The 14,454-nt window shown below is 49.8% G+C and overlaps 1 protein-coding gene across 8 annotated transcripts in view; it reads left to right on the top strand.

Annotated features, from left to right (window-relative positions):
- The window catches only part of TCF7 (transcription factor 7), a 73,756-nt gene extending 59,938 nt beyond the window's left edge, over positions 1-13,818 (top strand). For 3 of the 8 annotated variants that reach the window (XM_055811420.1, XM_055811421.1, XM_055811419.1), the window contains 5 exons: positions 63-173; positions 440-602; positions 816-923; positions 4,147-4,195; positions 6,024-9,924. In XM_055811420.1, coding sequence (XP_055667395.1) covers positions 63-173; positions 440-602; positions 816-923; positions 4,147-4,195; positions 6,024-6,331 — 739 coding nt within the window. In that variant the 3' untranslated portion in view covers positions 6,332-9,924. Of the gene's footprint in view, positions 1-62; positions 174-439; positions 603-815; positions 924-4,146; positions 4,196-6,023; positions 9,925-9,978 lie in introns of those variants that run through there. The other 5 variants (XM_055811426.1, XM_055811422.1, XM_055811424.1 and 2 more) reach the window with 5 other exon arrangements.
- Positions 13,819-14,454: the final 636 nt, after the last annotated feature.

Below are 14,454 nucleotides of genomic sequence, written 5' to 3'. Positions count from 1 at the left end.
CCAGCATCCCGAGCATCCCCAGCGCAGCCCTCCCGGCATGGCTCATCCGCTCTCTGTTGCAGGTTCACTCACCCGCTGATGCTGGGCTCTGGCATGCACACCACCGGCATCCCGCACCCCGCCATTGTGCCCCACTCCGGCAAGCAAGAGATGGAGCACTATGACCGAAACATGTAAGTTGGAAGTGCCAGGGCAGGGCTCAACAGCGTTACCGCCTTAATACCCATTTCATTTATCACTATTAATGCTTGCACCAGCGGGGAGGATGGATGAACGCCGAGCTCTGCTTGCATCAGGCAGCAGCACGCATCCAGGGGACAGATCTCGGGCCCCTCCACCCGCTCGTACCATCGGGTTGGTTTGGTGTCGAGTCTTCTGCTGAGCTTGGTGCCACCAGGCTGGCAGTGATGCTGACAGCTCCTCCTTTGGTCCCACCAAGGAAACCTCAACCAGAACCAAAGAGAGAGAAGGAAGCCAAGAAGCCCACTATCAAGAAGCCCCTGAACGCTTTCATGTTGTATATGAAAGAAATGCGGGCGAAAGTCATTGCCGAATGCACCCTGAAAGAGAGCGCCGCCATCAACCAGATCTTGGGCAGAAGGGTAAGAGCACACGGGGCTCAGCACCGTCATCCCAGTGCAGCATCCCCATCCCTTGCAGCTGCTTTTAAGCATGTAACAAGCATCTGCTTGCAAAACCATGTGCTCTTATCCCTTGAACACGCAGCACGTGCCCCCCAGCACAGGGCAGCCACGGGGGGCTGGGCTGGGGAGGGACAGTGGGGCCACATCTCACCACCGCACTTGTCCTTGCAGTGGCACGCGCTGTCCCGGGAGGAGCAGGCCAAGTACTACGAACTGGCTCGCAAGGAACGGCAGCTCCACATGCAGCTCTACCCCGGCTGGTCTGCCAGAGATAACTACGTGAGTGGCCGCGGTGGCTCGGACCCCTCCCCAGGGCATGGCCGAGAATGACCGGGGAGGGGGGGGGATGGGGGGTGACAACTGGTGTTTGCCAAACAACCCGCCTGTCCCTGGTGACACTGTTCCTGGCAGCACAGTAGCTGTAGCTCTGTAGCTGTCTGAGCTGCGCTCACAGGAGTGTAATAGTGGGAGATAATTTTTTAAAAGGCAAAGTAGCAAAGTGTAAGCTGCTTTGTGTGAGCTGTAGTGCAAACCTTGGTCTCGCAGGCTGTTCAGGTCTAATTGCAGGCTCTGTGGGGTTGCATCCCAAGCAGCAGCGTTGCAGGGCAGGTAAGCAGCGCTCAAAGTATGACAGTCACTGAGGTTCTGTTTATCCCTCAGGGATGTTGATCCCACCCTGACCAGTCATTATTTGAGGACCCTGAGCAAATCAAGCCAACCGTGTTCAAAGGATTCCAATGCAATCTGAGCAAACGCAGGCAGCACTGCTTGCTCTGTGAGCTGGTGAGCTCAGCCTAGCTCTTTGGTGAGCCTGTTTCCCAACCAAAGTTGCTGTTAGGGAATAAAAAACCCTTTCTGGGTTGAAAAAAGAAAAGAAAAAAAATTTCTCAAACCAGGCAGCGGCTGCTGAGCGGAGCAGCTGAGCCATGCAGCAAATAGTGGTGGTTCTCAGCAATAAAAATCAGTCCAGAGGGCCCTGAAACACGCTGAGGGTTGGGATTGTGCGTTCCTGTAGCCAGGAGAGCTTTCCCTGTGTACAAGAGAGAGAAGGGAAGCTCCCGCCTTGGTGTTCCCCAGTTTTGGCTGTAGTGAGGTACACTGCTGCAGCAAATCGATGCCAAATCAGTCGCTGAGGCCTGAGCAGAGAAAAACTGTGTTTGGTTTTCACAGAGAGATTACTTGTCTCTACGGCCGAAATAGAGGCTCTTTTCCGAGGGGGCTGTGGTGGGCTGGCACGGCCAGGGCTCCCGGAGCCCCCCACTCCCCAGGGAGAAGCAGCGGCAGCCCCTGGGCTAGCTGGAGGGACAGAGCTGCTTTGTAGCTTGTGGTGGTAGAGCCAGCACTTGGGAAGCCTCTGGGCTACTCTCTGGAACATTTAAAGGTTACTCTTAAAAAAAATATTCATTTCCTCTTAGCTATATTAATCACTTCAGCAGCACCGTGTTAAAAGAGGTGGCATAGGTGTAGCGGTGCCCCAGAAGCACAGGATACACTTCAGGTCTTTTCCAGTGGCCTTCTCGACCGTTTTGATCTTACATGCCTAACGAGCTCATTAGAGACCCGAAGCAAATCACATGTAAGTCTTCAGATGTCCATCCATCCACTCCAGGGCTCTGCCCTTTGATCTGAGGCTCTGTCATTTCCCTCACAACTGCTTTCTTTCCCCTGGGAGCTGCACAGTGAGCACCCATCCAGCCCACCCTGCCCCAAACCCTCCTTCCAGAAAGCCCAAACTCCACTGAGGGTGAAAGAACACCCTTAAACAGACCAAAAGCCAAGGGCAGAGATGATGCAGAAAAAGCAGAGGTTGCGGGAAGTCCCCAGCTTGCGTTTCCCTGCAGCAACACAGATATCCCTGCCTCCTTGCAAGCACAGGTGAGGAGCTCAGCATCCATATGCAGCTTTGCAGGATCAGTGCTGGACGCTGCTGCCCTCTGGAGCCACCCTTAGAGAAACCAGAGCAGTACCAAAGGGCAGCACCATCGGTGGGCACACATCTGGAGGGCAGCAGCATCTGGAGGGCAGCAGCCTTGCTGAGAACAAGGCACCATCCTCCTCCAAGGCCAAGCGCATCCTCCCTGGAAATCTTAAATCCTGTAGCATCCTTCACCTGGGTAAGGGCTGGTTCCTTGCTCCAGAAGATGGAGCAGATGATGGGCTCCAAAGGCACACATTGACTCCCTCAGCAGCAGCTGCTTTGGATCTTGTGGTCACTGCAAGAGATGCTTTTCTCTCCAGAGCCTGAGCAGGGAGGAGAAGGAGGAATGTAGGTCACTTCTGCAGCACGTGATAAGGATACCAGGCAGGAAATACAGTTGCTCCCACACTGAAGAAAAAGCTTACCACAGCTCAGAGCTTTCCACCTTCACTCAAACCACAAGGAGTCATATAAAAAGTCACAGGTCAAAGGCAGCCCTGCGAGCTGCCTGCTCCCCACAGGCCAGATTTGCTGCTGTGCCCTCATACTAAGCTCATCAGAAGATGCGGGGGGTTGTTGCATATTGAGAATCAGAGAGGCAGTTTGGGGATAAAACTGGGTTTTCTTGTTAGTAAGGGAAGGAAGAAGAATGAAGGATGGGTCCAGAGCTGCACAAACATTGAAATAAAGAAGTATTATTTACAAATGAATTTCTGGGGATTTCCTAAAACTCTCTTTCCTATTTGAAATCAGGGATGCTCCTCCTGGTAACACATTACAGATCAACTTCTGTTCAGGTGTAAGGCATCGCATTAGAGCACATAGTGGAAATAGGGAAGGTGCCAAAATAGGCCAAGTGCTTTTTAGAACCATGAAAAGGGAGGAAGAATAAGAATACACCAGGAGGATCAGCTGTTGAGCATAATGCCTCCGTTGCATGTGGTAAAACTTCTTTAATCTAGTTAAATATATTAATTAAATTATCTATCGATTAATTAACTAAAGCAATAATGGGTGGGATTCTCAGGTGAGGACACATAAGGGTGGGCTGAGGAGTGCTGGCAGGAGTTAGCAGAGGTGCTGAGCAGCACAGGTAGGGGTGCTGTGTTTATTAGTGCTGTTTTGCACACACTGATGTTTTCTCTTGCACAGGCTGTAGTATAAATCAGGGTCTGGGCTGTGTTTCTAGTGTGCTTGTGGCCTCAGACAGCAGAGCAGGGGAGCAGCGTGTTGGGAGGAAGGTGCAGCAGATGCAGGGGGGGTAACAGGGCCATGTTGCCTTTGAGTTTCTGTTGCTGTTTCAATGTATATGCAGATCTCGTGCAGAGTGGTTTGGGGGTGAGTCAAAATGCTGATGGTGCTGGATCTGGGGATCCTGGAAATGAGGGGTTATTCCTGAGATAAGGTATATACCCAGAACAAATCTGTGCCGTGTAAAAGGCAGCCATCGGCACGTGTGTGAACACAGATTTGGGTGGTTGCTTTGAGAGTTCCACCAGCAGCCCAGTCCAGCCCCAAAGCCCCTGCACAGCACCCTCATTCGCCGGGGAGCATGGACTGATGGCCTTTCCTTTGCTTCCCTAGGGGAAAAAGAAGAGACGAACACGGGAAAAGCAGCAAGATTCCAACTCAGGTAAATGCGTGCGACTCGGTGGCTGTCCCTCTGTTTTTCTTGGAGGGGATAATCCGAAGCAGTTGTCATGTTTTACTGTGTTTTCTTCTATTCTCCTGAGCTTAACTGAAGAAATACATTAATTTTTTTTAATACATGGTAAATTAACATTTCTGTGACCTTTTCATAGACATATTTGAATTAGAACTTGGTTAGTGTGTGAAAACCAAGACTAGATTTTGGCAAGTGCATAACTTCATATAAACTTCCTCTAAACTTGCGCTATTCAAAACGTGCAGGGTGCATGTCCCCATCAGCCCTACAGATACCATTAATTAAAGAAAACTCCTCTCAAATGCATCAGTATTGCGTGTGGGACTAAATGCAGTGACAAGATTGAAGATCACCTGTGGGGTTACCCCAAATTTGGTTTTCATTTCAAAGGAACCTAGAGCTCAAGCGAAGTCATGCTAAAACCGAGTACCAGCTGCCTCCCGGCCCCACGGTGTTGGTTAGAAGAGGGCCTTTGGGCAGGTTTCAGCAGGTGGCACATGTTCCCATCATCCAGGGCTATTCCTGTGCTGGTTTCTTAAGTATTTCTGTCATATCGGGAATAAATAATATCTGTACCATTCAATATTCATTATAAAACATCAAGAGCCTGTCCTTGCCCACGGTGGCATCACGCATACATGAAGTTAGCCAGCTGGGTTTTTTCAGTACATCCAGCCTGTGAGTGCCTGTAGACTTAACAGCTTTTCCCATTCTCCAGCCAGCTCATTACTGCTCATTGCTGTTATTTGCTTTTGGGTGAAAATCAGTCAGCCAGATGATAGCCTGCATTAATTCATAAAGTTCAGATCATCTCATGAATTTAATGAATCACCATTGGACAATCTCTTTGAATTGTCCATAAAATGCAATTCCATGACTGTGTCCTAGCAATATCTTTGGTTTGGTTAATGCTATTGATCTCATTCTGATAAGGGGACTATAAGCTTTTAGGCTTGTATGTAGTGTGTGTATATATATATATTTATATATCCATATATATGTCCTGTCTGTGTGATACAAAAATGATAATTTCACCTGTTATGGATTGAAAATCAACTGCTGGTCAGACACAACAGGAGACACTGGTGGTGGCTGAAAGAGGGAGCATGAATCCAGCACAGAAATGTGCTGTTCAAATCCCGTTTACAGCACTACAGGAAAAACATGATGTTCCTGAAGGTAAACAGGGCTTCCCCCTCCTGAGTTCCATAATTACCCAGTAAACCGGCCACATTTTAGGAAAGACCACGGAGAATAGCTTTTCTGTTAAAACTGGAGGGGCAATGATGGGGGGCAGAGCAGAATAACCTGGGCCTGGGTCTCCCTCATGCTAACTACGCTTTCAGCCTGCTTCTGCAACATTTCCTCCTGTTCTTTTCCATGCGCAGTCCGAGCTCGCTGGCAGCCCTGGTTAGTCACTGCTGGGAGGGCAGGGAGCAGGTAAGGATGCAGACACAGGAGGCAGGCAGCACCTCTGGGATTTCGCAGCTTTTCCAAACTTAAGAAGTTTGAAAAGCCATGAACTTCCCCGTAATTGCCCATATTTCCCAGAGCTGAGGCTGTTTCCCAAACCTCCTTCTTCTCCAGCTGCCAGCAGTGATCACTGATATTTGCCTAACCATCACTTTTTTCTAGGAGAGGTGGTGCCGGCACTGTTCTGTTAGAGAAAAAAAAAAATTGGATTGTAGTGTGTTAAAGTGGCTAAAATGATGTTGCCTCTTTTCTTCCTCCTGCTCCTCCTCCTCTTTGTGCCTCTGCCTTGCCCATTCTCCGCCACGCATGCTTCTGTGTTCAGATCCTGCCTCTCCTAAGAAATGCAGAGCTCGCTTTGGCCTCAACCAACAAACGGACTGGTGCGGCCCGTGCAGGTGTGTATCAGCATCTCCTCGCTGCTGGGGTGCTCCTGGGCGAGCGGGTTCGGCTCCGTGCATCCCCTGCAGCCACCCCAGCGCTGGCGGTGGCCGCTCCAGCCAGGCGGGGATGGGGTTTTCCCTGGGTCCTCAGCAGTTGTCTGAGCTGCGAGGGTCAGGCTGCGCCCTGCCTGGGTTTCTGACCCCTGCCTGGGGCGACGTTGGTGTGATGCTTTATGTGTATCTCAGCTGATGGACTTCCCTGGTCTTAAAAGCTTATTTCCAGGGTGGTGACCTCTGTGACCCCGATGTGTGGCTTTTTTCCCCTGTTAGAGATTTCCTATCGCATAAATAGCACCCTAGGGCCAGCAGTGAGTAGTTAATGGTTTGGTTTTTTTTTCCTGTTTATGCTGGGTATTTCAAGATCCAGCTTTTCATGGCCCTGAAATTTTGCAGTAGCCACCATGGGCGAGGTGGGACGGCCTCAAGCAGCAAGACAGTTTGCAAGTGCCCTGTGCCTCGGGCTTCTAGAGAGTGGATGTGGCCAGGTGATAGAGAAGCTCAGTGCATGAGCCAAGTGCTACCTGGCTCCGGGGTCTGCAAATGCAGCCAGGCAGAAAAAGCTCCTGGGGGGGCCCTGGACCTGGGCACCAAAGCACAGAGAGGCTCCAGCCTGGGCAGAGGGCTACGATTCATAGCATGTTTTTTATACCAGTGCACTGAGGACTCTAGCAAAAACTGGAAGTGTTGCTTGAAGTGCTTAAGTGCAGCTTCAAGTGACTGAACTCATTTAGCCTACCCAAACATGAACCCTGAAGCACAGCCCTGCAGAGTCCTGATGGTGCTTGGCCCCTGCCCTTGCTGGCACCCGAGCTCGGGTCCCCACGCTGAGCCCGAGTGAGTATATACCCCCTCCCTGCAGCCGCATCCCGAACCTCGGGTGCTGTGCAACAGCAAACTGCCCCACTCGCCTTTTATACACTGGACAGCATCATCAAGCACCATTTTTTAACTGATTAAGAATCCAGACAGAGCTCACTTAACGTCTCATTAATACTTTATCCCGACTGCCCAGAGAGGGGTTTTTGTGGCCTCCGTCCCTCACCTGGCAGTGCCACCGAGCCCAGCGCCCCGAGCGCGACTGCAGCTCTGCGGGCAGCTCCCCCAACCTCGCTCTGCCTTCGTTTGAACTCTCTGAATTCAGCTTCTCCTCTGCGCTGCTTCCCAATTAACACAGGCTGCTGAAGTGCTCGGAGACCTTAGCATGCTTTTATTTTTTAACCTTTGCCTCTCAACCCCTGGCTGGTCGCAGCCGTTCTGCGGTTCCCCCTACTAATGCGCTGCCACTGCCTCAAGGGCTCCTGTCCTGCGTGCTCTGCTCGCCATGCGGAGAGCAACTCCCCGGAGGATTTCCACCCCACAGGAGAAGTGAAGTGCTTGAAACTGGGTGTTCCTGCTCTAGAGCTTTCACCCTTCTCCCCCTTGCCCGGGGCAAACAGCTCCAGGGTGCTGTAGCAACTAAAGGGGGAGGGGTACAGCCCCTTGGCTGTGTGATCACCACAGCAGCGAGCCCCCTGGCCCCTTTGTTAGGATCAGATCTGCTTTTCCCCTCCCCCCATTATTTTAAATCAAATTAGTGAATCGATGGATAGATTTGTATCACAAACAGGTCATTGAAACTCTCTGTCCTGCAGCTTCTCCTTGGGCTTCTCTGCTCTGGGGAGTCACAGCCCGTGTAAAACAACCTCTGAGTTAAAGCAGGGCTGTCGTGTTTCATATGGCACTAATTGGGTCACCATGGCTAATGATGACACTGACAGCAGTAATAGCACTTCTCTTGTTCGCATCCAATGCGAAGTCATGTTTAATACTGGACTAGTTAATACATATTCTAACAGTGTCTAGTTTTTCATTAGGAAGATCAAAGAAAGGTGTGCGCCCGCATTAGCGAGTTCTCCAGCTGATCCATTTGCCTCAAATGAGGCAGCTGGGCGGGGGCTGGGGGGGGGGGAGGAGGCTCTTTTGAGCTGTTTTAGCTGTAAAGTCATGAATGCCATCCACAGCAGAGGGACTATTCCCTCGCTGCCATTAAGGTGACATCCTGAGAGCTCTTTCCTTTAAAACTCTGCTGAGATGCTGGAGGACCGGTGGCAGGTGGCGTTAGGGCTGTGTCCCAGGAGGAGAAGGAAAACCTGCTGAGCAGCGGTGGAAGGGGCACAGGAGCCCTGGCTGGCCGGGGTGGTGGCAGAGGTGGCAGCTGGGGCTCCGGGCAGAGCTGACTGGCAGCATCACCCAGGGGGGCGGTTACAGCAAGGACGGTGTGCGACCTGGCTTTTTGAGACCCCCCCAGTCGTAACAGGGACAAGTGGGGAACTGGGGGGTGAAGGCTGGGTTGGTCCCCGCTGCCCCAGTGCTGCTGTCTTTGGGACCTTCCTGGTCTCTGCTAGAAGCACAGGGCCAGGGGAGGAGAGCGGCCACTGATGGGGCTGCAGGTCTGCTCAGGCGCCCTTCTCCCGCCGGAGCTGGCGCTCCAGCCTCTGCCCATGGCACGCTTTGTACCGCTGCCTCCGCTTCCCCAGGCAGCGGGCGCAGCCGGCAGCTGTCCGGGAGAGCCACGGGCGGGAGCTCTGCCGGGGCAGCCAGTGGCCCGGTGGGCTCCCTCCGACAGGCTCAGGGTCGAGCTGGTGGGCAGCCACCTGCCGTGTCCCCCCAGGCCGGTCCCTTCCCTGCCCAGCCTTGGCTTGGCGCTCCAGCTCCGCGGTCGCGGCGGCGGGAGCAAACGGGAAGGGTTGGGCGATGCAGGGCTGGCGGGACCGGGGGCTTTGCTGCAGGAGGCAGAGCGGACGGTGGTGCTGCGCAGGGCCTAGGCAGGCGCTGGGAACGGGCTCTTGAGACCTTCGGATGTTGAGTTGGCTTGTGCGGCCTGAGGAGAACAGCCAAAGATGGCGGCAGGGGCACGGCACGGACCCCTGAGCGTGGCCGGGCTGCCCGCCCGGGGGGCACAGCCCAGCGGGGCACAGCCCAGGGCTGGCTGCCCCCATGGCAGCTCCGTGCCACGGCCTGCCAGCAGGTCCTGTGTCCCCTGTGCCCTGCCCACGCCGTGGCTGCCAGCATGTCCCATGTGTGTCCCCCGTGCCCCCTGTGCCCCCTGCGGCAGGCGAGGGGGCTTCTGCCCCGGGGGACACATCGTAGCCTTGACCCCAGCGGGAGCTGCTTCACCCTCCCAGCAGCAGAGCAGCCGGGGCAGCAGCTGGTGAGAAATGCCCTCCTCCTTTTACGTTTTGTTATTGCTTTGATTTTTTTTGTTTATTATTGCTTGTACTTTTATTATTGTTAGTATTACTTTTTATTATTGTTTTCATTTTCATTGTTTGGTTACCTTTCACCGTTTCTGTTTTTTGTTTATTGTTTTGATTTTATGATTTATTTTCATTGGTTTATTGCTTTTTTCATTTTGATTTCTATTATTTTCGTTTGTTTCTACTTTATTAATATTTTCGTAATTGTTTTATTACTATTTTGATTTTTATTGCTTTCATTTCTGTTACTTTATTTTTATTCTTGCTTTGATTTCATTATTACTGTTTTGACTTTACTCTCATTTTCATTATTTAGATTTTTACCCCCGTTTTTTCATTTTTAAGCTCGTTTTTACGACCTCCCCTCCGCACTCCGCGGCTGAAGCCTCCCACCGCCGTTCCGCTGCTCCCCGCCCTCCCCCCCCCCCCCTCCCACGCCGCTGCTGCGCGGCCGCGCTGCGCCCCCGGTCCCGGCTGCGGGGCCGCCGTTACGGCGCCGCCTGGCGGCCACGGTGGGAAACGCACAGGGACCACCGAGCCCCCAGCGCTGCAACCGTGGCCTCGGCCCGTATTCACAGGTAACTCTCTCCACTGTTCTCAGGAGGAAAAAGAAGTGCATTCGGTACTTACAAGGAGAAGGACGCTGTGCCAGCCCAGTTTCTTCCGATGGAAGTGCTATAGACTCCCCTCCCTCTCCTCCGGACACACTCCAATGCATCTCCTCTGCTTTTCCTTCAGACAAGCTTGCAGCCCCCGCTGACTCCGCACACAGAGAACAGCCTGACCCCTTCCCTGGCTCCGCTCACCTCCAAACTGCCTCCTGCTCCTCCAGACTGCCTGCCAGGTGCTCCTCTGTGCCCGCAGAGTCCCCAGCCTACAGCGTGGCCTCCAGCGGGACATAGTCCCACGCCCAGCCGCGCTGGCCGAGGCGCTGGGCGCTCCGTGCTCTCCCACCTGGCTCCACCCAACAGGACCAGAGGCCCATCCAAATTCCCCATCTCACTGTAAAATGTGCAAAGTTAGGCAACAGGATGACTTAAGGATGCTGGAAAACTCATTTGGTGGTGTTTTTGGTGGGGGTTTTTTTGGGGGGTGGGTGGTGTTAAAGACAGAAATTGATTTCAAAAGAAAAGGTAAAAAAAAAAAAAAAAAAATACTTGCCAAAATTTAAAGTGCTGATGAGTAAACAAGCCTTTTGTCCCTGGCCTGTGCTGCTTTTTTCATTTGTTTGGGGTTTTTGTTTTGGTTTTTTTACTGCATTATCTTCAATTATGGCTGAAAGCAGACAGCTCCCCAGCTTGCCGCAGTAGATGGTAGGTGCTATCGCTCTAGCGCCGGCTGCCCCTGCCTGCCCTCCCAGCTGCTTTAACGTGTAGCCACTCACACACCTCTCACAGCCGTGATACCACAGAGCTGGAAAAGCTGGACTAGGAGCATTTTTTAAAAGCCCTTATCTCTGAAAATTCAATGTAGCCATGCTAGCTTTTTGATCTGACCAGGTAATAGAGAAATGAAATATTTAAACCAACGAGGCCAATTTTTTTTTAACTTCTTGTTTGGGAACAGGAAGGTACTGTTTACAGGTAGCAGGTCTCTGCGCAGACACATCCCATGCCACGAGCATGTGGCACGGCAGAGGAAAAGGGAGCACCAACCAGATGGTAAAAGGAGCTTGGACAGGCCGCTGGAGGCTCTGACGGTCGCTTGCTCACCGTGTCAGGTGCAGGGTCTCCCTCGCTGTCAGGGATTGCCCACTGCAGACATGGACAGCCAGAAACCTCACCAGAGGCTGGGCAAAGCCTCACAAATCAGTTTGCTACTACAGCTGTGACCCACCCGCAGCGGTGGGCAGGGGGCCCCAGCCCCGGCAGGCTGACACGGGGCAGGGGTCCCTGCTGGCCCATGAGCAGACAGGCTGGAGGAGAGATGCAAGCTCTGCCACCCGCTCTGCTCTCTCCTTCCCTCTGGCAGTCTGGCAGCAGAGTGGCACACTACCCTGCTCTTCGCTTCAGGCATTCATCCGTACGTACCCTCAGAAAGATCAGAACCTTTTTTTTTTTTCATTATTTGGCATGTAACTTTTAAAAAAACCCTTATTCTAGCTTTTTCTAAAAGATCCTCCCTCTACCCCCATGATGCCAAATGTTAATGTATTCTCTCCAGCTTATAAAAGTTTACTAGTTTCTGGTATTTTTATTTATATTTTGAGCTTGATAAACAAAACAACACTGTGGACAGATTGCGATCTCCCCAAACTGATGTAAATCCCAAATTAATCCAAGTTCTTAATTTACTTCAGGTTTACAGACTTGTCACAGAGACCATAATCTAGTCCAGTGCAGATCTCCTCCTGCTTGCACATGCTAGACTGCTGAAGAGAAATATAACACCACAGAGGGAGAGGGGGGGGGTCCTATTTTTTCTACTTCCTAGAATAGGTTTCAGAGTACTGAATACAAATTGTGTAGTAATATTATTGTAGAACTGCAAGAGATTTAAGATTACCTTTATAATGTACAAAATATTTTTATATTTTTTCTTAATGCAAAAACACAAACCCTAATTTTTTACATTGGACTGAACATAACTTTTTAGACAAGTTCATGCTTCAAAGACTGAAAATTTAAAAAAATAGAAAAAAACCCCAAAAACTTGATTAGTCTGTAGAGCAGCTTTAGGTTTATTCCCTTTATTTAGCTAGCTTTGCTTATAGTATTGTAGATTTTTTAATTCCAGTTTTAGTTTAGATCTCAATCTATTGCTTTATTCCTCTCCTGTGTAAAAGTAAGTTCAGAAGCACTGAATGAAAGCTATGAGTACAAACCTGAAACATTTGAAGATTTTAAAGTCTGAATCACTTTAACCCTTAGAGAAGTAGCATTACCTGAATCGACTGCCAACTGTACACTTAGTCATGTACTTACTGCACTCAGAGGGTTAATTACATAGCACTAGATCAACATGCAATCTGCTCATTTTTAAATTATTTTAGCAAGCTTAGACAACAGCATGCTCCAGTGCTAAACAGAGGAACTCAGCAGACTCTTCCCAGCTCTGACATAGTCTCTTTATCACTTGATAAAAAAAAAAAAATGTTAAAAGAACCCCCAGCTATGTCTCAGCTACCATTTGTCACTGAGCCCCTCTGAACTAAGGTGCCGTACAAGTGTCAGCTACTCTAAACACCACAGATGACGAAGCCGCAGTGACCTAGCATAACTCAACACTGGGTGTAAAGCTGGCATCACTTAATACCCGATTGGTATTTTGTGGTTGGATCAAACACGTAACTTAGCAGCAAAGCAAAGGCAGGTATAAAAGAAAAAGTAGATGCATCTAAATGCCACCAGAGGAAATGTAGGGGAAAGTCCTGGACAGTATTAAACCACATGCCCAGACAGTACCAGCGTACACAGACCAGCCATCATTCATTTCAGAATTCACCAGGACTTTCACCCATTTATTATTTCAAGGTTACTTCAGCCCCTCTATGGTGTTGTGGACCCCTGCCTCGGCTCAGGGCACACTGACCGGCAAAAGGCCTGTCTGTATTACACCCTCCTCCCATCACTGCTATTCCATCCAATTCCTGCAAATCTTAGTGAAACCTACTGGCCCGCCTCTGGGAGCCCACCCTTGTGCGCTCCGGGCACAGCAGCATTGCCACAGCCACACCGCTGGAGCGGTTACACTCATTTTCTGACACAGCGTTGTTCTGACCCTGTGCTCTGCTCTACAGGGACAGGTTTAGAGCCAGACCTTACCCTGGTGCTTTCAGCTACTGCAGTATAAACTCTGAATATCTGCTCAGTATGCTGCACCGTGTTCCATTTATACTGGTGTAACTGAGAAAATTTCATTTCTTTTTTCCTTCCCAAAACACACAAGAGACCTTTAAGCTGCCCATGTCCAAAACAAAACAGTGACCATGACCAACTTGTTACATGTCCCATGGCTGACAACCAATGCCAAAACAAAGTTACTTTTATTAATACCAAAAAAGTGTCTTTAGAAATGCTTTATGAAGTGTTACTATTTTGTGTTAATACTTTTTTAATAGAAGGAAAACGTTACCCTTAAGTTTTTATCACAACAAGATTTTTTTTTTTAGTTCTCTTACAGCAATTTCAACACTTCCATATTTGAATTCCTGAAATCAGTTTGAATGTAGAAGTCATGGAAGTACCACTTCATTAAACCAAGTAAAACCACTGTATGTATGTAGCAGGGATAAATGTTTTGCAGCTGTACTTTCATTTGTCCAATGACTACCCATCACTTGTAATTTTTTTACTTCATTGAGTTTGTATTTTTTGGCTTTTATGTTCAAAAATATGTTTATAGCTTTATAAATAAAGTAATTGCCAGACTGGCTATTCAAAATAGGCCACTGGAAGTTATAATCCTATCAAACTCTCAAACAACTATTTCTTAGAATTGATTCAAGAGGACTCCTGCATTTTTTTCCTTCTGCATTTGTGTGTATAGTTTTTAAAGTAATTGCCAATAATCTTCAATGGGTAAGACTGAAATACTAAGCCAAGACTAAGAAAAAATACCTTCTTCTACAGTCCCTACCAACACCTTGGTTCCCTCTCCCTACCCCCACTGTTAATCACTTTGGCCAAGAGCTGTCCCTGATCATGCTGGGACTGTAAAAAAAAAAAAGAAAAAGAAAAAAAGTTAAGGCAGCGCCGTACAAGTTAAACAGTAACAGAGTTTAACAGTGGGAAATTGGACAGTCTCTCCCCCTTTCAAGAATTTCCAAGTAAGAGTTTCCAAGTACACAGCTGGTGTCTATTACAACAGCAGGCAACTATTGGGTTCAGCTGAATTAGAGAGCACACACAGCAGCCTCACAAGAGAGGTACACAAGCTGCCTCAGCACCTTCACGAAGGGCATCATTCTCTACAGCCCAGCACTCATACTGCTAGAGTGGGTAACAACTGAGAGGTAACACAACCTCCAGAGACCAAAAAAGGTCAAAAAAAGGTGTTTTCTCATACTGACATATGTGTCAGGCAGCTACAGATTTTGAATCTGGGTAAGTCTGAGACAGTACTACAGGGGGACTTC

Source organism: Falco peregrinus, chromosome 8 (assembly GCF_023634155.1).
Source record: "Falco peregrinus isolate bFalPer1 chromosome 8, bFalPer1.pri, whole genome shotgun sequence".
Classification (NCBI taxonomy): Eukaryota; Metazoa; Chordata; class Aves; order Falconiformes; family Falconidae; genus Falco; species Falco peregrinus.
The sequence above is the reverse complement of the archived record's forward strand: the minus strand, read 5'-3'. Positions and strand labels throughout refer to the sequence as shown.